Here is a 25473-nt window from a genome sequence, read left to right as displayed (position 1 = left end):
GGTGAGAGTGTTGAGACAAAGATGCTTAATAGGGTCTCTAATTGAAATTTCAGTAACAAACAGAGTTTCAGTTGGTAAGTTGTATTAATTTACCTCAATTAGCTTAAACGGTGTGTTTTAATGAATGGATTAACAATCTGATTAAACAATTAGCTTGCCTTATAACTTGTTCATCAAAGTCCCCCATTTTTCAGATATTAAAATGTTGTAGTGAAAATACATGTAGGTATTTTTTTAAATACTATTTATTGTTTCTCGCATATAAATGAAAATGATTTAATATTTGTCCTTGTGTTCATTTACTAACTGTGTGATTAGTTTTAATTAGACTGTATATTACTCATCACATTTAACACATTGAATCTACTTGGCTACAATGGTTGTTTGGTCCAAATCATTTTGTCCATAACACATAATCTATATACAGTAAAGTGTATTTTCTCAGGAACTTATAAAGTCTAAATAGATGTATAACTTAAAGAATTTCATTATGACACCAAAATTGCAATGGCCATATCATACTGTTTATGCGTTGTACTTGCTATAGATTACTTCCACGTTGCTTCTTCATCAAATATCAACGTCGAATGTAAATCAAGTCGATCAATGAAACAACAGTGCCTCATTGAGTAAAAAATAGCATGTATAATACTGATAATTCACCACTGTTTAGAAGAAAGTCAACATGATATATAGCAGTGATTTGTATGAATATAATGCAAAGAAATTGATATCATGTGATGCTCAATTTATATAGATATAAAATAATCATAAAAATATGATATATGGAAGCACACATATATATGTTTTGACACTATTGCCTATCCTGTGTCACATTTGGGTGATTTTTATTTTTTATTTATACACTATTCATAAGAGAAAGGTTGAGGAATTCTAAAGAGGTGGGGGCATAACTAAAAACAAAATGGATGAGGTAAAGGGAGTGAAATGAGGTCCAGGTTCACTAAAGACCCGAATTATGCCCTTAAGGGTTAAGCTATATTGCGAGGCCTATTGACCACACATCAAATATTCTAAACAACATGGAGTTAAATGCTTACAGACTGTTTTTTGAGAAGACTATGCTGTTTATGAAAAGCTTCCTGAGACCTTTCCACAGTTTCATAAATCCATTAGGCCCTGTTTGGGTTCGTTTCTTGGCCCATCGCAGAAATATGAGGAATTTATTTTTATTTTTTCACAGAATGCAGTTAACTCTGTCAAGTTCACTGAATTGAGTGAGGCAGTTCTCAGGGCCTCCAGCGCTTCCTCCACTGCCTCTGGATAGCATGTCTTTGTGGTAAAGCAGGCTGATTTAGCTGGTGCCTGTGGTTTGAGTAATTCTTAGTCAATCTCCAACGAAAATCTCCCCTGTAATTCATAGGATATAAATATACACTTCACATTTATCTGCATTACAGTAGACACAAATTGTAAAGCCTGAGGCAACATGACTGAATCTTTCAATGTAGGTCACGTTCCTGCTACAAAGAGATTTAATCTGTGGTAATTTTGCAGTATTTTGACAATTAAGTTGTCAATGACTTTTGGCTGCTGTATCGGTTAATGTTAGATATTGTGGTTTTGATGTCTTGAAGCAACATCCAAATTGGCCGTGCAGCAAATCATTAATTGTCAACAAGTGATGAACAGATCATGTCTATGTGTGCTATTGTTTAGTCTAAAACATACACAAGTTTTGGCACACCTATTCATTCTTTATAACTATTTTCCACATTTGAGAGACATCAAAACTTATCAAATATTATAAATGGACATAATTCCATGGAAGAATGGAATTATGTAGTGAACAGAAAATGTTCAACAAATCAAAACTATCCTATCTTTTAGCTTCTTCAAATTAGCTCTCTCAGTCAACTTCATGAGGGGCACCCTGGTAGTACTGAAGGATTGATATTGATGTATGCTGGACACAAAACGTAAAAAAAAAAAAGAAAATGTAATAAAAAAATGCATTTGTCTACTCAGATCTCAAGCATTTAACTCTCATGTACTGTATGTGTTTTTGATCCATTTTTATTTTGTTTCTTAATAAAAATGTTACCTTTTATGTGAGTGGTACAAGACTTGGTGACTTTTCCTCCACTTGCTATCTGAACACCCCCCCCCCCCCCCCACACACACACAAATAAATAAAAAAACACAAATAAAAAAATCTTGACTTGATTCGAAATGTACCCGCCATAGGAAATGAATGGGAGAGACTACAACACAGAGCATTTTTTAATGTTATTTGTTAAATAAAAATCAATAGATCAGATGCAAGCTGAACACAATCACACATAAATGAAGGGACCCCCAATGCATCACATATTTTGATGTTTTGACAATCTTTCAATGTATTGAAATGAAAATTTTTATTGGATTGAAGATAACATAAAATGTGCTTATTTTATATGAAAATTAATGGTATAATTTAGTTATTTAGAGGTAAATAAAGTCTAAATACAATAAATTCCTTTCATAAATGCACAACTTTAGTGTTTTTACTTTAGTGAAATTAGTGTTATTACATATCTTAAAAAAACTAAAATTAAATACTACACTTGGGCCAGTATGTTTGGGTTTTTGACCCACGAACAACTGAAGTGTGACTCACAAACAAACAATGGTTAGGCATAAGCCTTTATATCAAGTTCATGGGTTTAAGGGGTTTCAAGATCATGAGAAACAAACTTTTGATTGGCAGTGTACTGTATGTTTTAGACAAACATCTCAAACCAAAGAAGTGTGTACAGTACCTGGATTTTAATGCTAACATGATTTTCCTCATCTCCTGTGGGTTATAAAGAAAGATACACTTAATTTAAACCTTTTAAATGTTGTAATATGCATCATAGAGTTACATAGATCTTACAACCCTATAAAAACTTTAGAAAGTACAGTAGTAATGCATTGACTTTTCTACAGAGACTTGCTGCAAATGAACAGGAAAATGATCTGTGCCCTGCCTAAATTGCACTGACATATTTCCACCAAAGGCCATGTGGAAAAATGTGTTGATATGAATTGCTGATTTTGTTAATACACCAACATAAGTGATCCCTGATGTTATGCATTTTCTTAAATTTCCCATTCTTCTCTGCAGCTGCCACGGAGGGGCGAGTGAACGGAGGTGAGGATTTCTTTCAGAAGGTAAGGAAAACCACTTGCTTTGGCAGCCTCGTACAGTGCTAGAAAATAGGTTAGCATCCCATTGCATGTGTAATTATTTTAACTGAATGGCATATGGTGATTAGTGTTGCACGGTATAGCTGTGCAATGGTAGTTTTGCAGTATCCAAGCCTCAAAATACCGTATGAGTCACAGTATTCTTCAAACAGTAGTATTGTAAATAGGTGTTACCATAACTACAGTTGTATGCATGGTTAAAATATTATTTACTCAACCAAAAGTTTAATCAAAGTTATAGTGGGGACCAAAAGTCTGAGACCACATTGAAAATCTGGGATCTAAACCTGGAAATATATAGTATTTCCGCATTACTTCACATTTCATTGTCGTTCTCATGTGTAAACAGCATAAACAGCCTGCCAACTGATAGCCTTTTAAATAATTGTACCACAGTATAACATTATAGCAAAATCGGTTGACACGTGTCACATGTTGTATACCGTAACTTCACTCAGCCCTAATTATGAGGGGTCCAAGCAAAGAATGTGCTGGAAATCTATTGTATTTCTACTTATTTTCTTCTTCATCATCATCATCATCTTCTTATTTTTATATTTATAAGTCCTAGAGACAATGAATTTGGCAGGATGATCCAAAATTCCCCTCTCTACTTGGGTAGACCCACACACCCATCCAAACCTAGGTGCCACGAATATTATCACAACCGTATGGGCTAGAATCTAAATGTACAGGGTCAACTGAAACAAAATGTCTACCTCTAATTTAATTCCTGCCTATAAAACTTTTCCGCCATGTTAAGTTTTCCAAAAAACTTGATGTCATCAGGCCGAACAGTTATCATTGCTAAACCGATTCAGCCTCATTGATGTGATTACGGTTTCTTTTTCCATTGCGGTGCTGCCAAATCAAGATTAGAAGGGACTGAGCAAATTACAAATCGTGATTCGCCACGTCACTAAAGCTGTTTCATTAGCACAGTTCTCCTGCTGTGAGCACAGTTAGCAAACCGTGCTGAGAAATCTGTGTGGGACAGGTTTGTAATTGTACCGTGCCGAATGAACTAATGTTTTCTAAAGGAAATGCTACTGGTACATTTACTCACCGTGCTCTGAACCATTCGGCCAGATGATGGAAATGGAATATTAGAATATTACTATTCATTCAAACCATCATAAGTTTAACCTATCGTGACAACCCTAATGGAATTGCTAAACTCCCCCTGTAAAAACTCTGGATTCTGAAATAGCATAATAATTAAATTCACATTGTGTGCTAACTGCAAAAGTGTACACAGTGCTTGCACAAAAGCGTGAACTGTGTGATGAATCACCTTTGCACTGAGGGCCTAAGAGGTGACTCGTGACACAACACATTTCGGCGAAGGATATTCAAAACAGGTCTTCTGTTCATTTTTGTCTGCGCCAAAACAAGCACACTTTGCGTGTTTGGATTAAGTGGGGTGAGAACAGTCGTAGGTTTTAAGGGCGAGCACTTGCAGGTTTAATTGGCAGACTGTGAATAAATACAGACGGGAGAACATGAGCAACCAGACTGCTCAGGGCAGGAATGAGAGCATGCTGGGCACTCAGTTCCTGTTTGAAAGTCTGCAGAGTGCCGAGGCAAAACAAAGCATGGCCTTCAACATAAGCACACTCTCAAAGTCGTATGTCGATAACGGTAAGAAATTTGGCACTCGTCAAAGCTGTTCCATTTGTGTAAATCTGAAAGGTGTGGGAAAATAATCAGACCAGGTTTAGAGAGCTTGAAAAGGGCTTTGGTGAGCCTGTTCTGGCTGATATGGCTGTATGCACTGTAGGACTTGGACTGCCACGAAATTGGGCAGTCGCAGCTGATGCCGAGCTTTAGGAATGCCAATTCGTGCTTTTCAAATAAACACTACCTAAAATGTCACGAACAGCGTGTTAACAATATGTCCGCTGAATTAGGATGTTGATGGTGAATGACATGCTATTATTTCAGTTCCTGCAGTCAATTTACAAGGAATGAATTGTGCCCACTGATAGCGTTGTTTATTTGCACGTTGCAATGTTTTAGCACCCAATTAACTGAAGCAATTATGCAAATCAGGTAATGGATCAAACACGCACATTTTTGTGCACTCTTCTAGATTATTTAATAAATTACTGCTGACATTATTGCTAGAAAATGTACACAAATTCTCTTTTAAACCTTTAAGCTCTGAAGGTGTTTTTAAAGATTTCCTGTTTCAGTGTGGCATACCCAAAATTAAAGGCTTGTAACTTGACAAAAAAAAAATAAATAAAAAGGGTTAAGTGTTTGGTATCATTGTAAAGAAAACAAAAAAACAAAAACAAATTATGATATAGACTATGATATATTCTCAGCCTAAGAAACTGCTGAAAAAAAAAAAAAAAACAAAACAAAAAAACAAACAAACAAAAAATTTGTTGAGCCAAAAATGTACTTTTTTCTGATTTTACATTATATACTTCGGGGTGTAAATAAGGTGGCTCCGAAAAACTACTTTTGTTTTGTTCCCAATCATGTCAACTGTATCTGAGAAAAATGTTGTGTTGGATACGACAGAGCAATCAAAAGTTATAACAAAAATAATTTATCATAGTGTACAAAAGCCTCTCCAAACAAATAAATTGTATATAATAAATAATTAACACATGCAAACACAACAATGACTAAATGTTTGCATAGGATGGAGACATGATTAGTAATGACATTTCACAGAAATCATGCTTTTTTTTTATGTATTCACCCCTTTTCTCCCCAATTTGGAATGCCCAATTCCCAATGCACTCTAGTCCTCATGGTGGTGTAATGACAAACCTCAGTTGCATCCACATCTGAGACTGTCAATCTGCGCATCTTATCACGTGGCTTGTTGAGCGCATTACCGCGGAGACGTAGCATGTGTGAAGGCTTCACACTGTTCTCTGCAGCATCCATGCACAAATCACCACGTACCCCACCGAGAGCGTGAACCACATTATAGCGACCATGAGGAGGTTACCCCATGTGACTGTACTCTCCCTAGCAACCGGGCCAATTTGGTTGCTTAGGAGACCTGGCTGGAGTCACTCAGGATGCCCTGGATTCGAACTTGTGACTCCAGGGGTGGTAGTCAGCATCAATACTCGCTGAGCTACCCAGGCCCCCCTGAATCCTTGCCCTTTTGACTCGAGTCAATTGTTTTATAAATTATCAAAATGGAACACTTCTGATTTGTCTGAAAATTTCAAAGCAGTTTTGGTCATAATGCCTGCGTGCATTGGAAAGTAGAGCTTCTAAACTTTCAAATGATACCTATTTTGTGTTGGACAAGTTGTGTTTTCTCGCAGGCCGGGCCCATCTGAGCTTAAAGGGTTAAACAAAATTCCATTTACTGGCTGTTTTTTGTGGGTGATATTAACACAACATTGATTGTGAATAAGATGCATCTATAATAGGGGGATTTTCACAAAACCTGCAAATGAAGTATTTTTTAGGGCCATTAAGATTTTTTACATTGTGACATTTATTTAATGACAGTTTTGCACATTTTACCCCCAAATTCTCATTACCCCAATGCAAAGATGGTGCAGCTATCATTATGAAGACTCTCCATAGACATAATGATTTTTATACTGTATGAACTGTAGATTTTATCAAATTTATAGCATAATACCCTTGTAATTACCAGTTTGTAACCTAAAAAAAAAGTCCTCTTAAAAATTCAGAATTCCCAAAATAGGCAAAAAAATGTATGTGCTCGCTTATAAGCAAATAAAATGTGGATATTTTTTTTTTTATTCAGTTAGAAACTCAGTAACATGCACATAAACTACAGTACCATGGAAACACATTTCCTGAATAAAATCGGTAACATGCGCATAAGTCATGTAATAGCAAACCAATATCATCGCATAGCATCTTTGGTTATTCTGAAATGCCGGAGCAAAAGCCTGTCATCAAAATGACTGTCTACTTTTACCTCCCAACAATGTATGACATGATGTCACTCCGGTACGTTTTCGTTTGAAAAAGCATTCATTTTTCTTCCACACTAGAACAACGTTTTCCTTCACCATAAACTGAATGTTTCAAAAACGCTCTCCATTACAGCATAGTTTGGAAAATGAAATGAAAATGGGCTAGTGTAGACGTGGCCCCAGATCTGTTGTTGAGTGCTGCATGCTCTAAACCACAAGAAATGTATAACTAGGGCTTGGTAAAAAATATAGTTTTTCTGATGAATCACGGTCTCCATTGGAACAATCTCAGTATTGATTCTTCAAATCCCAAGATCGATCGATGCACAACCCTCTATAAAGAGAGTAAATCACTTGCATATTTGACCAGATTTCACGCTATGTGACTAAAAATGTCTGTTATTATAGCCACTGACTGGTAAATGTTCAGATTTCACTCACCAGTAATTGAGTTGTAGCAGAAAAGTTCAGCTACAAGATCCTTTCACTGTTTGTTGAAAGTAAAAGTTTTGTTTGACTCGTTCCGTGTAATGTGTGTCCAAATATGAGATCTACGCAATCCATTTGTCACTGAATAATGTCTCTTTTAATATCCTTTCTGTTCACATAATTCTAAACACACATAGCACAGATGTGGTAAAGCAGCCATGGGACTTTCGTTAATATGCAGTCAAACAAAGCACTTCTGTGAGATACTCTCTAAACTGCCACTATTCTTAAAGAGACAGTACCGTTATAGCCTGTGTTCTACAAATCAATGTAAATACTTGTTAATTGTGCAAGTTATACATGCAAAAAATAAACATGTAACAAAATATATATGCAATATAATGCAATTTCAAGGAATTTTCTTTATTGATGGAATACATGGAATTTGTCAATTTTTAAAAAGCTAAAATTTTACCAAAATGATGAAAAACTAATGATACAATTTGTAAAATTAACCTTTTCCTGATGTACCAACTTAGAAGGTCCCCTGTATAGTTAGCAGCATTAGCTGAGAGAGAATTTCTTTCATTTTTAAGCAAAATGGACATTGCAATTGAAATATACCCATATGAAACGGAATGGAATCGAAACGGTAAATCTGTATCAATTCCCCGCCCTATTTTTCACATTTAATAAAAGAGCCACCATTTCCGCAGAAGTAAAAATGTTGTTCTCTTGAACACGTGGGATGGAAACGCTGCTTTATTCGCAAATTGTTTTGTGATATTCCGATTTTTCATATAAATTACATTTGCAGCTTGGAACACTGACTATGTAAATACTGATGATGCAGTAATATACGAGCACAGATAGCGTGTGGTTTGTGAAGAAGATATAGGTTTTTGCGGTGACATACTGTGCTCTAAAGTGAGGTAACTGTTTAGTGAATTTCCTGCTGAATGTCCTAAGGAACCTTGTACAGGTAAATGTGATCTAACAAAGAAAAAAAAAAAGAGTGCTATTCTGCTGCTCACGTCAACATACTTGTGCTGAAAAGAAATACTTTATATAAATACACTATGTAAGAATGTGAAATTCAACCTGCACCCAGAGACACAGACAAATTCACAAAAATATGACCTCAGAAATTATCTCACAGATCTGGAAATCAACATCCTTGTGTTTAGAAAAAGTACTTTTTGGAAGAAAAAAAAATGGACAGTGTATAACCTTTTGACTCAACACCTAGCGAAGAGAACAGCCCGAACTGTGTGGAAAATATTTAAGCTGACTTAGCACCCTGCATCCCAAGAGCATGTCTCTCTCAGAGTGATACCAGCCTGCTAAAATTACGTGTGTTTTCAATCACAACATTGCGTTCTGTCTTTCATGATGTCTTTCAGTTTCGTGTCTGTGCCACTGAGTATTCCGTGATTCTGCACAATGATGGGATTCAGCCCTTTTTCTCTCATGCTGAGAGCTCAGATCAGGTCTCATATACAGACGAAACCTCAGGAAACCTCACCTCATCTCACCTCATCTGTCTGAAAGAGCATGCCAATATTAAGGGTTCCAAAATACTAAGAAAATAGAATATTAAGAATACTAGATTTTTTACACTTTTTTAAAAAGATTTGAACCAGTGCTTGCCTGTGCAAAAGTTGCTGCCTCAATGCTAGGTTGTTCTTGGTTGCCAGGGTGTTGCTATGCAGTTGCTAAGATGTTCTGGTTGATAGCTAGGGTGTTGCTAGGACATTACGTACTGGCCCAAATCAAAAGAGCCCACCCCCAAGTATCTATGAGATTCTGGTCCCAAGATAATATGGATCCCTCCTTATAAGATGAATTCCCTTTGTTTAAATGTGTGTCATATATTAGGCTGACAGTAGCTATGTTTCAGTACATGTTGTGAATTTAATTTATGCAAGATACTGGAATATCGCTGTAACAAACTTCACAGCAGAAGGGAAGGAGAACATAGGGAAGCAGGTTTTTCCAGGCTCAGGTAAGACTTTTTAATCGGCCACTTCAGTGCTTTTCAACTTCACAAACTCATCAGCTTCACAGGCACGTAGTCACTTAGACACATTAGCTTTTACAGGCACATAGTTACTTAAACACATCAGCTTAACAAATACAACAGAATGAATGCAACAGCTTCAGGAGCACCGTGGCCTTCCATGTGCCAGACTCTCTCTCTCTCCCTCTGCTGGTGGCGTGGCTGCTTATATGCCAATCTCCCCATGCTCACTGGCATTAGAGACAGGTGTTACACAAAATCTAGCTCAGGTGCAAGCACCCTTACCACTTTCTCTCTCTCCGGACGGACGCTTGACCACGCCCCCACTGCCACATATACCCACTGCCTGACTCAGGCCGGGGAGACATCTGGCCTGTCTACCACCTCCCCCCCCACACACACCTCATTTCTGGAAAGGAAGTCGGTGACAGCCATCTGCGCTCCCGGTCTGTGGACCACCTTGAACTTAAATGGCTGAAGAGCCAGAAACCAACGGGTGATCCGCACATTGGTATCCTTCATGCGGTGGAGCCATTGGAGTGGGGCATGATCCGAGCAGAGGGTGAAGGCCTGCCCCAACAGGTAGTACATGAGAGTGAGGTTTGCCCACTTGATGGCGAGACACTCCTTCTCTATGGTGCTGTACTTAGTCTCCCTCAGCAAGAGCTTGCGGCTAATGTACAGCACCGGGTGCTCCTCCCCCTCCACCGCTTGCATAGTGTCCGTGACATAAAAGTTGAGCCCTGATCGGTGAGGATTTCTTTCGGAATCCCCACCTGGGAGATTATTTTAAAGAGTGCCTCCACAACACTGCGTGCTGAGATGTTGCGCAGAGGCACTGCTTCCGGATATCGCGTTGCATAGTCCACTAGGACCAATACAAAGCGATGTCCGTATACTGACCGCTCTAATGGCCCTATGAGGTCCATTCCAATTCTCTTGAAGGGGACCTCGATCAGCAGAAGAGGGCGCAATGGCGCTTTTGGGGTGGCCGGTGAATTCACCAGCTGGCATTCACTGCATGCCGCACACCACCTGCGGACATCGCTGCCAATGCCCGGCCAATAAAAATGGGCTATTAGGCAGTTCAGTGTTTTTCTTTCCCCTAAGTGACCCACCATGGGATTATAATGAGCCGCCTGGAACACCATTTCCTGACGGCTCCGCGGTATTAAGAGCTGGGTTGTATCTTCCTTTGTTTGAGCGTCCTGCATCACTCAATACAACCGCTCATTTATAATTGCGAAATAAAGATATGAAAGGGTGACACTCGGCTGGAGTTGTTGACCATCGATCACTCTCACTTGGTCAAAGGCGTGCTTGAGGGTTTCGTCTCACGACTGCTCCAAAGGGAAATCCCCTTTGGTAAATCCCCTGAGGACAGGAGGGGCTGCAGCCTCTCCCCCCCTCACGTCATCCTGATGTGGTGCAGCCAAAGATGGCCCTGGCTCCGCCTCCCCTGCCAGAGCATTGCACATTTCACATCTCTTTGCTTTAGTGCAGGACCAATCCTTGCATATTCCCTTTAATACATTTCTAAATTCAGGCCAATTAGTCCCCAAAATCAGCGAATGGGGAGGCAGGAACTAACCACAGCCTCCACTCTATGTTTTGTTCCCCGAAATTTAATCACAAGGGTCACCACAGGGTAGTTGTGAATATCCCCATGCACACACTTCACCCTCACCATTTTAGCTGTGCCCAAAGCCTCGTGTTGAACCAAGCATTGGTGGATAGTGGTTTGATTACAAGCTGTGTCCACCAATGCTTGGTGAGTACCCCCCTTGTCTCTTACCAGTATCCGGTATGCTCCAGCCCGATCGGGGGCAGCCTGCGGAGTGTCGGGGATCCGGACCACTGTTCCCAGCTCCATCACAGGGCATTGAACCCAGAAGTGTCCCGGATCCCCGCAACTCCAGCAGACCGGCCCAGGCACCATGCCCGCACCTGCGTTGGTGGACACTTTCACCTGAGGGGGAAAGCGGCGGGGCACTGTCGATGCTGTGGGCGACAGGAAACCGCACGCGTGGGGAACTGGCTTCGGTGGCGGGACTCCTCGCCTCTGTGGGGCAGGAACGGGCTCTGGTGAGAGAGCAGAGTGAGAGAGAAGAGGGGAGGGGGAAGAGACTGGGGAAAATATAGGGGAGGGGGAGAGAGAGTGGGAGGGGTCTTCCGCCTTCAGGTACGCCGGCAAATGGTCCTCCGCCAGTCGGACAGCTTCCTCCAGCGACGCCGGGCGGTGGCACTGGACCCACTCCGCCATTCCTCTTGGCAGTCGATGGATTAGCTGCTCCAGTACCACCTGGTCGACAACTCCCACGACTACCACAATCACAAAAACTATTTGCAAACTATATAGGTCAAGTTTTTTAAGACAATCATTGAAAGTATAAAATAGCTAAAAAAAAGTGGAAGTGAATAGAATTGTCATAACGCACTCACCATAATGCTGTGAACTCTTTATTTACTATAGCCTATATTAAGACCTGAATCAATTCATTAATAAATTAATGTGAAGTCATTAGCTTTAACTTACCCTGGAGCAAATGCAGGTGTCCTTGATGATGTTATAAATTTTATAAATTATGTTTACCAACATAATAAAACAGCATTTCCATTCCATGTGTTTAGGAGAACAAAATTGTAACTTCTGGTGACGTTTGTGAAAAATACAAATAAAAATGGAAGTTGAAACCACTGTGGCTCTTTTATTAAATGTAATAAATTACTTGTGGTTTAGAGCACGCAGAAAAAATGCTCTGACAAACTTCATGTTTTCAGCAGCAGATGCCGTATGTCTGGGAGCGAAAGCATGTTAGACAGTTAGAAGGGAAAAGTAGCCAGTAATCATTTTGATTACAGACTTTGACTCTGGCATTTCAGAATAACCAGAGCAGAATAACCCTGTGTATTCACATGACTTGTTGAGGCAAAGTCACATTGCATATTTTCTTATATTAGCCTAATTCTATAGGAATATATTCGGTACATGTGTTTCCATCGTAGTTTATGCGCATGTCTTCTTATCGCGTAAAAATATGTCCACTTGAAGCAAGCATATAAGCGTAATAACGTCTCCACATTTTGGAAACGTTATTCTCATCTTGGTATTTCAATACAGCATTTTTTTATGTGATGTGTCACATTTCACATACAAATACATGGATGGAAACCCAGTTAATGAAAACAGTAATAGATTGTCTATCTTTCAGGATGCCTCTTTTCATTTCTGTTCATTTTGGATTTCCATAATCCTTAACTCATTTTCTAGGTTCTCGCTGGTCCCTTCAAAACTTGCTAGTTGTCTATTAAATGAGGATGAATTGTAAACTTTTGTAAAAGTATTTGTCAACAGGCTGATTTGGAATTTTGGGAGTGTAATGAAAAGCAGGTGTATGCTTTCTGCTGGAAACTGCAAATAAAAAGTTCAAACAAGAATGCCAAGACTTAACAGCCAAATCACATTGGGCAGAAGATAAAGCCATTTCCAATCAGGTTGTGTAGATGCTCAAGCCATAGCAACAACTCACAACACATTAGCAACCTCAAAGCACTAGGTATATCTAACTTTTTTTTTTTTTAAACTAGACAAGAGTTATAACCTTCAAGCTCTAACCCTTGTTTAAGAATTATCAAGTATCCAAACTACACAAGACTTAAAACCTTCAAACTTTAAACCTCTGGCCAATTCACACTGCATAAGGCCTGCAGACCCTATAGACTTAAAATTAAACAGTTTTCAACTTTCAGACAAGGCTTTGTCACCAGGTTTTGAAAGTTTAGTTAAATTGTGAATGCTTAAATGTGTTAAATATATTCCTTGTGATTAACCTAGCAGCTGCTCTGCAATTTCTAATATTTAAAGCTGCACTATGTAAGATGTTCTGGTTAAAATTAACAAATTGCCAATATTGATTGAGTACGTAAACAGTCAGTGTTCAAAACAATGTCCTTACTTTGCCCCAATTCACTATGGTAAGCCTATAAAAATGATTTGTATTTTGAGCTGTCGGGTTTGATTTGGCGCAAATTCGCTGGTTTATGACTTACATCCTTGTGTCATTACATCATGTCATCACAGGAAAGAAGTACTGGCTGTCTCGTGTTCCGACTGGACAAACTAACTACGCTGTTCAGCTCAGTTCAACACTCACACAGTTCAGAAAAGTATCGTTGCAGTCTAGATGGATGTTTATCTGTTATCCATTTTGCAAAGTTGCTTACCTGTTATAATGCTTGTATAATGGTAGCCAGCTGGTAGCCAGCTGGTAGGTAGCTGTGCAGTGTGTAAACCTCACTCCCCTGTTCGGAGCGGGTCGAGCAGGACCGGTTACAGTGGTGCCGTGACCTGGATGGGATTGAGGTGAAGGGGGGTGAGTGTAACGGTAGCCATATGGTAGCCAGCTGTTAGGTAGCTGTGCAGTATGTAAACCTCACTTCCCTGACCTCGAGGTGCACTAGCGACTGACACTAGAGGCTGTAGCCTTTAGCCTCTTTGTTAGTGCACCCACCTCCCACACCGGAGACGCCGGATTGAATCCCATTCGGAGCGGGTCGAGCAGGACTGGTTACACTTCGATATGTTTTCTGGTAGGGTTGTTGAAGCTTATATTGGTTTTCATGCTTTTATGAATCAAACATTACTCGTATGTTAACCGATTGCGATGTACCTATGTTGTCATAATATGTATGAAATTGACTTCTTGTAATTGTTATATTGCATATTTAAGCATATTATTTTTACTTTTAATAAAGCATATTTTATCCCCAACATTATTGAATCCTCATTTTATGTTTTTAGTTTACAGTGTTATTGTGAGAATTGCATAGACATGCTATTGTAGTAACTGAGGCTGGACAATATAGTATGAAAAAAATTAAGTCTTCTATTGAACTCGTATCAGCCATTAAACGGACGATATTTGTCCATTTTGCAGTTATTGGCATCGGTCGATAATTGTGTTCCCTTGGCTGATTAACAGAAGTGTTAACTTTCCCTTGTGTCAGTTCCTAAATCTGCCAGAAGGTTTGTCAAAGAATAGACAACACTCTCTGTTTTCAAGTTTTTTTTTTCTTTACAAGTTTATGCAAGTTTGTGAAAATATCGCATAAAATAAGTGTTTGTTTCACTTTAGAAATATTGTGTACATCTGATTTGCTGTTGTTAAATTGTTATTTGTTTATCGGCATTTATATCGCCCATGCTGATCTCTGCATTTCGGTATCGGCATCAGCCATTGAAAAACCCATATCGTTCGACCACTAAACATGGCACTTGTCTGTACAAAGACATGCATTGTAGTGTGTGCCAGTGTTGTAGTCGAGGCCAGCTCATCCGAGTCCAAGTCAAGTCCGAGACCAGAGTGGGTTGAGGTTGAGTTAAGACTGAGACCAGAAGAGGGACGAGTTCGAGTCAAGACCAAGACCGGAGAGGGCTGAGTCAAGACCAAGACCAGTAATGGCTGAGACTAAGACAAGAGTTTTTATGAATGTATTAAATGTATAGTTTAAAGAACTACTGACGCGCATATATCAAATAAACCTATTTTTTTTTTATTTATTTGCTTAAGCGTATATTGGTTAAACAATATTACCAGTTGAGAATAAAAATTGGGCTACACACAGAAACACATACGTCTCCGAGATGTCTGTTTTACATCTTTTCATCTGGAAAGCATCCAACATCCACTAAACATCTAAAAAAGATCAGATTTACAATCATTCTAGATCATAAACGTCTCAAAGACATTTACTGAATGTCTTATTGACACCCGAGACATACAGACTTATTGACAAACGTAAAATAGACGTCTTCCAGATGTAAACACACACATCAAATAGACATCTAGATGTTGTACATGTGCTATCAGGGAACAGAGTATAACACAGGTGTCTCGAGACGCAATAACGTGTTTGGGGTGAACAGCCCCTTATTTACAAGACACAGCAGCAATGGAAGTTTCTCAAAGTTATCTCTCAAAAAAGCAGTCTACTGTTGACTGTAGGTAAATATCCACTTTATCCAGCGATTGGTTTGTTCTCCATTTTCAAAAATGCTGATGCTGTTGTAATTAGTGAGAAACTGCTGCAAATTATTTAGTGAGATAGCAGTCCAAACTAATCAGACTGAATAGCCATTCAATTCAAACCTTTTTGCTAACTTGTTTAGCCAATTCGCTGAAAAGAACCGGCTCAATAGAATGATTTATTTGTGAACTGGGCATCTCTAGTTCTGATTCTATGCAACAGACTGAAATGTGGGACAAACGTCAAGATCTCTGATATTGTCAGTCTCTGATAATGTTTTTCAGATAAGTCGAAGCTTTCACTGTATATTTTTTGAAAGAGGACTCGTCTGGACTCGGGGTTAAGTTTGACTCCAAACTTGTTCGAGTTCGAGTCAAGACCGAGTCAAATTGCTCACGAGTCCATGACAAGACCAAGACAATGAAACTAGGACTAGGACTCGAAACTGCTGTATGCCTTTCATAACTGAATTCAGATGAATCAGGCTTTTAAATGGGTCTGAAATAGGTGCTTCTTAATTTCTTATAAATTCCCTGTTTCATTTTCGTCCAGGATATTTCTCAACCTTACCGAACACCACCTGTTATTGATGTCTTATTACTGCTGTATGCTTGTTTTCATCTACAAAAAACACTTGGATTTCCTTTTGGGTCTGAGTTTTACTATACCTTCTTTATTTGACAAGATCTCATCAATTTTAGAAAAACAAGCATGATTCGTCAGTCGTGGAGGATGCCAATCTCAACCATGCACAGGGTGTGCAACAACATCTCGCACAGTACGCTGAAGCGGTGTGCTCATGGAAACACTGATCTGGGCTGTTTCCCAGCCCTCCACCCACAATCCTGTTCTCTGGATGTGACATCCAGGCTGTGAGGTAAACCTATGTGTGCTGCCATGATGGATCAAACTCCCAGACCTCAGCGGGTGTTTGTGCCTCACACAGATATAAAACACTGAGAATCTGTTTGCAACAGACATGTGTAATAAGGGCCGAGAGGCCTGTAGGATTATGACAGAAAATCAGAATGGTCAATTACATCCTTTGATATTGTAATCACGTTTGTAAATGTTGATTATTAAAGTTACATTGAATGCTTATTTGATGCTTTAAGTATTTGATGAATATCACAATGACTTTAATGTGCATTTTATCTGGTCATTAAGTTTCTTAATGAGTGTGTGAAAAGACTAGTTTTTGGATTCTTCCTTGTCTCGCGATTTGCAAGAGTGTTAAGATGGAGGTGTTTTAATAGCACCTCTGATTTAAAATTCAGTAAGAAAAAACAGCGTTAGAGTTGGTAACTTTAACTCATTTTTGTGAATCAGGACAAACTGTCTGCTTCAGTAAACTGACTTATAACACGGATTCGTTTGCATCATCAGTCAAATGCTCATGGAAAAACTGTGTGGATGGGCGATATAAGAAAAAATATAAATCACAATATTCTTGAAATTTTTGACTGATAATGATATATAATGTATCAAGATATACACATTTTTATGGAAAAGGGATTCAAAAAGTTCCTTTTTGTTTAAAACAATGTCCAAAGTGTATATATATATATATATATATATATATATATATATATATATATATATATATATATATATAAAACACAACATTGGAGTTATTTTTGTTGTAATTTTGTCTTTTGTTTTGTTGTTGTTGTTGTTGTTTTTAAATATTGTTATAATTTTTTGCGATCACTTCTCTCCATATTTTTAGCAGACCAGATTCAGACTGTCCTATTTCAGTGAATCGACTCACTGATTCAGCTTTTCACTAGATTTGTACTGTATTTTACTTCTTGCGTTAAATATTTCTATTAAATAATCGAATTTACAACAATGGCTGTTTGGTTGAAATGATTGAAAAAAAAAAAAAAAACTGTTTTAAGCCATTCCAGAGCAAATACATAAATATTGTGATGTACATCAGCTATCGACAAAAGCCTGAAAAATATCAAGGTATCATTTGTTAAATCGCCCAGCCCTATCAGTAATCACTAGCCGGGTTTGTTTTACTGCCAGGCCTTTCCCGCACCTCATGATAAATGTCTGGACTCTCTTGTTCACTGTCTGTCTGCCTGATTTCCGCCGAGAGTTGTAAAGAAAGTACTCTGGTTGGCTGGATTTATTTTTGACCTCTCTACCATGCATTTTCTTCCAAAACAAAAGGCAGGGGATTTTCCCAAGCCCCAGACCAGGGTGTGTGTGAGGTCTGAGAATTATTTATAAGTTCTTGTTAACTCAGATCAGGAGAAAGTTGTTTTGAATGTGATAGTGCATTTCCCTTCGTTGGATGAACTGCAAGTTTTATCCCTTCAAAGGAGTAAAGAGCACATCTTTGATGAGTTAACAGCTCTTTGGACCACTAAAGACTCTATTCATCTCACAGAAACTGTGCTGTAAACATTTCCATTGTGACATGTTCTGAATCATGCATAATATCTTAAAGGAATAGTTCACCCAAAATCTAAATTATGTCGTTCCAAACCCATATGACTTTCTTTCTTTGTGGAACTCAAGAATACATTTTGAATAATGTACTGGTTGCTCTTTTCCATGCAATTACAATCAATGTGGATTTTGCTTTTTTTTTTTTTTTTTTTTTTAAAGGACACAAAATTACATATTAGAATAACACAAGTTGTCCATAAGACTGGTGCACTATATTTTAAGTGTTCTAAAGCTATATGACAGCTTTGTTTGAGGGACAGACTGAAATTTAAGTCATTGTTCACTCATAATCATCCCCTTCAGTGAGCTGTTAAAGGGATAGTTCACACAAAAATTGCTTTCTTTAGTAGAACACAAACAAAGATTTTTTATAAAAAAAATATCTCAGCACTGTAGGTCCATACAATGCAAGTGAATGGTTATCAGGCCTTTGAATCTCCAAAATGGAGATAAAGTCAGCATCAAATTAATCCATATGACTCCAGTGGTTTAATCCATGTCTTCTGAAACAATCAAATCAGGTTTGGGTGAGAACAGACCAAGATATAACGCAATTGCAGTCTGTAGGCATGATGATTATTTCAAGCTGGATTGCATTTCCTAGTGCTTGACGAATGCGTAAAGCGATAGATGGCGCTATAGGAAGTGTTATCGAGCTTGAAATCATGATTGGCAAGGAGACTGCTTTCAAGATGTACAGTAAAAAAGGAGTTATATTTTGGTCTGTTCTCACTCAAAACCGACTGGATCACTTCAGAAGACATTGATTAAACCACTGTAGTCTTATGGATTTCTTTTATGCTGACGTTATCTCCTTTTTGGAGCTTCAAAGGCCTGATCATCGTTCACTTGCAATGGATGGCTATTACTGTAGTTATAAAAGCGAAGGTCACTGTGTCACTTGATATGAGCCAGTCTCTGTCTCTCTGAGAGACATTGAGAGTCATAAGCAAGAGATATCAATCTTAAAATGGTAACTTTGAATGTCTTTGTGAACACATTAGCGAGGGCCCGACTGTTATTCTTACAATTTGACTAATGTTGCAGTATAAAGAGACTGAACACTGGAAAGTAACCTTTTTTTTACTCACCAAAGCAAATAATTACTTGCACTGGGTGCTTGGCGAGTGTAAATTTTGGTCCGTGGTTGTGAAACTTGACTTGTGGATTTAAACTAAGGTGAACATGTCTAATAGGTTATCTAGATTTTCTCATTGTATTTTGAAGTGTCCTCGTTTCGATAACTTTTCGCAGTATACCATATTATCGAATACCGGCACATGTTTTCTCTGAAATCAGATCAATAGGTGTGTTTGACTTCAAATGCACCTTGCTTTAAAGGTGCTGTAAGCGATTTTTTTTCATGGAAAGGTATGCAAAAAATGTTCCTACTCCATTAAAGATATTAATGAAATAAGTTTAATGAGATATGTATCTCACCTGTCTTTGACAGCACTAGACTCTGTAAAAAGCAAATAAGAATGTGTCCGTGGTTTGCGGACGATGATGCTTTGGACCTGTCAATCATTTCGCGTATTCTCATAGTGTTGTAGTTGCAGCAAATTATTGAGGCTTACTGCCATTTTTAAGCCATGTTGTTCATAACAGTTGTCTGTTGAGGGCGCTATTTTGCTGCTGTTGTTTTAAACACCTTTTTCTGCTCATTTTGGTCTCAATAAAGCTAATTTGTTGTCTTTGGAGTGTGGGGATTTGGAAAGAAGGGGCGTGGCTAATCCAACAGCTCAGTCTCTTTGAAGTAGAACGGCTGAAATTGCTTACAGCACCTTTAACGATTGCAGTCGGGGGAGGAGTTGAAAAGAGAGCCATCAAGCCAGACCCTAAGCGTTTCCCGCCGTGTGCTAAACCTACATCAGTCACGGCAGATCGCGCAATGTTTGCATTCTTTATTGCAGACGAAGTGGATTTGATAGAAATTCAGATATACAGATGCTTGAATTTTACATATAATAACCAGAAACACAATTAATTTTAATAAGTTACATGCATGAAGTCAAACACACCTATTAATGAACTCAACTGTATTAATGTTGAATCAAATATTGTGGCTACATCAATAACATCAAACCTCATTGGTCCTCATCACGTCTCATGACCAAACAATCACATCATGTCGCAAGAACCAATGAGGCTTTATGTGTCTCTTATTTAAACTTTAGGAGCAAAAACTTTGTTAGAGTATAACTTCCGAAGACTTTTGTATTAGTCTTATGAACTACTTTAATGATAATTGTATAGTGCTTTTGTTTTCTTTTTGAAGCTTGAAAGCTCCAGTCCCCAATCATTGTAGTTACATGATGCAACCAGTACATTATTCAAAATGTACTCTTTGATGTTCCACAGAAGAAGAAAAAAAGTCATATGGGATTAGAATTCTCTCTTTGGGGTGAACTATTTATTTTACTTTCTGGCCTTGCTCCTGACTGAGGCAGTTTGGAATGAGGTTGTAGATCAATCTAGATGTATTAGACAAAGGTAAAAAAAATTAAAAAAATAAAATGTAGTCAAAGTTAAAAATGGAGCCACTGTGCCACTGAATACTAAATCATCTGAGCTCATTTTCCTCTGGGGTTTGTAGCACTGGTCATCAAAGCATGTTTAAGTGGACGAGTCACACTCACTGATGGAGGAATGAGGTGATTACCATATTGACTATCATAATATATGTTGGAGGTTCAGGCTTTTATTCCAAACGGCCTGGTTTCCATTATGTTGTTGAGTAATGTGTTCTTCATCCATGCAAGTGACAGATGGCTAGGCATTCAACCATGAGCTTTTTGATCATGTTTACCATAGATGAAAATTATGGCCTTATTTCACAGTTCTGTCCAAGTTTCTAAATGGCAATTTTATTTTATTTATTTTTTATTTATTTTTTTAATGCAATTAACAGTGTAGGTTGCTGTTTGTGCAGGATGTTCAAGCAGCTAAGAACCTTAGATGAGCATCCCTGTTGGATGATATGCACCAAAACATCAAGTACTGCTTGCTGGGTCAAGGTTTGGCAGTTCAGTCAACCTTTTCTTTTAGTCCTTGTAGGCCGGGATGTAGCTAGAAAATGTAGGGCTCCTGAGTGTATATTGCTTTTGGCCTCTAACATTTTTTTATAGTTAAGAGAGGGATGTGTTCTTGCAAATTGAGTTCAGAAATAAGTCCAGGTTGGTTCAAGGTTGTTAGTGTTGGTTGGTAGCTGGTGGACCAGCATAGCATTACTGTTAACCAGCAAAACTTAGCTAATGAAACTGGTCAGCATGCCAGATCTTTCTGGTGAGGCTGGTTGACCAAAGAAATCTAGCTGGTTAAGCTTGTTAAGAACCTTGGTGGGGACACCAGCACACCAGCATCCTGTAACCAGTCATTGATGACTTTAATTGTTTTTACAGATGTCAAGCAACGCACATTATGATGTGTGTTTCACAGGTGTGCATATATTAGCTATCTTACAATGACTCTGAATGTAACTCATCCTATATGATTTTAAACTCAGAACAACACAGTTTAAAAGGTTTGTTTTTACTGTTTTTACCTTTGGTGCTTGGATCCCTAATGATGCATTTCAGAGCTTTGCAGATGACCATTTCTGAAATCCAAAAACTTGATATGGGTATTACATTAACTGAAGAGCCACATGTGTGAATAAATAAAGGTACATTTCTAGTTTCAACACTATTTGTACTTCAGACCTTTGTTTTGTTGGACAAGAAAAAACTGTAACTGAAATATACCCAAATGAATTGGAATTGAAATTGGAACTGATTCTTAAAGGGATAGTTCACCCAAAAATGAGAATTCAGTCATTGTTTACTCACCCCTGTGTTGTTATAACCCTATATGACTTTCTTTCTTTTTCTTAACACAAAGGGAGAAATTGTGAAAGAATGTTGTGCTTAGTGATGTCATATAATGACAGTTTATGGTTATTACCTCTTCAAGCTTCAAAAGGACACAAAAGTATAATTCAGAATTCTAATAAATTATTCCGTGACTCATGATTATTATGAAAACATACAATAAGGTGTGGTGCGAAACCAGAGAATAGAACTTACTAAACATGTCTGAAGAGTTTGTAGTCGAATAATTTTTTGGAAAGTTTTTGGACCGGTGCCAGTTCACAGTGGATGGAGTTACCTGTGCGATGCCGAAAATAGAAAAAAAGCGATCAATGGAATGTACACCGTCGCTCGTCAAAAACTCTGATTACCATGGAAAATATACTTTTTATCGTGTGTCGTTTGCCGTCAGGTTAGGACACGATGTCACTGTGGCTGCCTGTAGCCTCCTCTATGTTTCTGTTTAATTTCCGAATACTCCGTTCAAAAAAATAAGGCTGGGCATAGAAATGCATCACTTCTTCTACTACAAACTCTTCAGTCATGTTTAGTACATTTTGTTCTCTGGTTTTTTTGCACAGCTGTGTTGTGTTCTGTTGTCACTATAGCTGTGGTGGACCTGTGTTTAGATAAACAAAATGAGTTTTCGCATGAACGCCCCAATGTTGCGAGGGGGCTGCGTGAACTGATGCTCTTGTGCCCTATCATGAACATGCACAGTAAGTCAACAGTCAGTGAACATTTTTAATAAATAATACATTAGATTTCTGTTTGTTTCTCACCAAACCTTATCATGTGCTTTCATAACAATCATAAGTCTCGTGGAATAAATATTAGACTTCTGAATGATACTTTTGCAATCTTTTGAAGCTTGAAGAGGTAGTCACTATAAACTGCCATTGTATGACATCAATAAGCACATTTATTTTTTTTTAAATTGTAAGAAAATCATAGGGTTATAACAACATAGGGGTGAGTAAACAATGACTGCATTTTCATTTTTGGGTGAACTATCCCTTTAATCTAATCAAATTATGATATCGTGATGTATCGGAATATATCAAAATGTGACGTGTATTGCAATACGTATCATATTGTGAGGTGCCCAGCCCTACTGTATACTTTGCTTGTTATGATTTCTATGCTGATAATTCCCCAACATGGAGAAAAAAAAATGTCATTGCTTATTTATCACTTATTTTGGTTGAAGCAAGTCCCTTAAATTGAGCTTGTTTTTCCAGACCAGTTCCCTTTTTTCTTGAGAGATCTCATGACACTGCAACTGGTACATCACCCACCCTTAGCACAGAGTACTCTCATAAAAAAAAGGACCTTATCAACCATTCTTTAATTTAATTCTAACCGATTACCAATTGGAAAGGAGGCAGTGGAATGCTAGAACCAGAACGAAAAAATACAGTTTCTTCTCAGAACGAACTCATCATCATTCATTTTTATCTTTCTTCAGAAAAAGTATTAACACAATTAAAAATGTTTGAAATTTGGTTTTGACATGGAATATCCCTATAGGAATTCGCCCAGTTTCTTTGCCTGAACAGTGGATGTGCAAATTTCTCTATGCAGGAATAGAGCACCCTAGTTTGTTTTTCAACTCCCCCGATCCTTTCTATTCATGGAGGGGAAATCTTCAAAGATAGCAATTTTTGAGGAGATCAAGAAAAACAGGGTGCGATTATACAGTTCCGGTCTCTGCTGTAGAAACAGTTTCAGGCATTTCCTCTCATCCCGTGTGATTCTGTAGAAATGTGATGCTTGTGTGTTTTTGCCAACTCAATTTCAGCCAGCAGTCAAACATGTCTGATGCTGAGCTGAATTCTGTGTGCTCCTTTCACTTAAGTTCATGCTCCCTACGTACCAAAACTTTGATAAAAAACAGTAACAATATCAACCCGACCCAGTGGGCCAAACACATTTCAGAGCTTCAGCTGAATCAATAGAAGGCCCCTCGTTTTCATTATGACACTTAAAGCTGTTTATGTAAACTAAGGCCCAGATTGAGTCTGGTCTTATTGGCCAGAATTGCTTACTGAACACCTGTGGCACCTCACAGTGGGACTGTGGCAGGAAACAGGTGGCAGTCGCAGTCTTGCAACATTCTGTCCATTCTCACAGTGGAGCACAGCAGGAGCGTACAGTACTCTTACTCTAAACAGAATCATGTGGTTCAAAACATGATGCAAAGTGCTTTTTCCTCCCCAAAACATGTCTTAAAGGAACAGTTAATCTAAAAATGAAATTTCTGTCATTATTTACTCATATGAAGATTTTATTTATTTTTTTCTGTAGAAACACAAAAGGATAATTTTTATGAATATTCACATAGGTATTTTCCTTTCAACAACAGTTCATATTGACCACAGATTGTCAAGGTTCAAAAGGGGCTATAAAAAATATCATAAAAAGTAACACTCGTGCACTACATTTCAGGTCTTCTGAAGTCACGATAGCTTTGTGTGAGGAACAAACCCCAAATTTATTTAATTACCTTCTAGGCGACTAGCACTGACTCGGCCCGACTGCAAATCGGGGCAAAAAATCTGTGTTAAAATTGTGTAGCTAAATACAGTTATTACTGTACGATTATTTATTTTTCTTACACTGCTCTCTGAAATACTTGATTTCGATTGGCCACTCACATCGTTCTGCAGATTTTGTGTAATGAAAACTAAGCTGTGTTAATGGGTGGGTTAAATTGGGTTTTGGAGGCGGAGCAACCCATTGTGTTTCTATAGAAGCATTTTCACTTGACCTCACTCTTTTTGCTAGAGAAAAAAAGAAAATAAATAAATAATGAACTAAAAATAAAATACATACATGTACGGATATATGTGTGTCCGCATATACTTGCAAATAGCACTAACATTTAAATGACAAGTGTTGGTCCAGTGGTATGATTTTTTCTTTTGACACGAACAGGGTCCTAGGTTCAAAACCCACTCGCATATACAACTTTTATAAACCAAGCAAAATTGCTACTGCATGTCAGTGAAGGTATTTCAGAAACGGGTGCGCATTTGGTTATATATTCATCTGTGATTTAACTGGAAAAGAGAGCGGAGCACATGTGTGCTGCACCCCGCTTGAAGCGAAAAGCCTACAGCACACCAGGCTTTGGGTGTTTTTGATTTAGTACACTCACAAATTGGAGACAGAATGCATCAAACAAAGTGGAATGGAGCATGTAGAAAATGGAAAGAAGTGATGAACAAACTAGCAATATTTTTTCCTTTTTTTATTTTTTACTTGAGATATCGGAAAGCCATTCTGGACCACTCTACCCCAATTAAACCCCTGGTATTTGATTGTTTTGCCAGGCATCTGATTTCCTTCATAGCTGTCCTGCGGTCTCTCTCTTCTCACATAATACAATAATTTCAACTCAAATCAACATTCTGTGTAATAAGTGAAATATCCGCTTCATGTCGTTTATTTTGTGATAACGACCGCCTGATTTGACTCTGGCTTAAAATATATATACTGTGTATATATATATATATATATATATATATATATATATATATATATATATATATATATATATATA

General features: G+C 38.1%; 1 protein-coding gene across 1 annotated transcript in view; it reads left to right on the top strand.

Moving 5' to 3' along the window:
* LOC127423364 (protein bicaudal C homolog 1-like) overlaps positions 1 to 25473 on the top strand; it is a 148153-nt gene that overhangs the window by 30903 nt on the left and 91777 nt on the right. Inside the window, exon 2 of the mRNA XM_051667610.1 lies at positions 3110 to 3156. Within this exon, the coding sequence (XP_051523570.1) occupies positions 3110 to 3156 (47 nt within the window). The remainder of the gene's footprint in view (positions 1 to 3109; positions 3157 to 25473) is intronic.

The sequence above is a fragment of the Myxocyprinus asiaticus genome, chromosome 32, assembly GCF_019703515.2.
Source record: "Myxocyprinus asiaticus isolate MX2 ecotype Aquarium Trade chromosome 32, UBuf_Myxa_2, whole genome shotgun sequence".
Classification (NCBI taxonomy): domain Eukaryota; kingdom Metazoa; phylum Chordata; class Actinopteri; order Cypriniformes; family Catostomidae; genus Myxocyprinus; species Myxocyprinus asiaticus.
The sequence above is the reverse complement of the archived record's forward strand: the minus strand, read 5'-3'. Positions and strand labels throughout refer to the sequence as shown.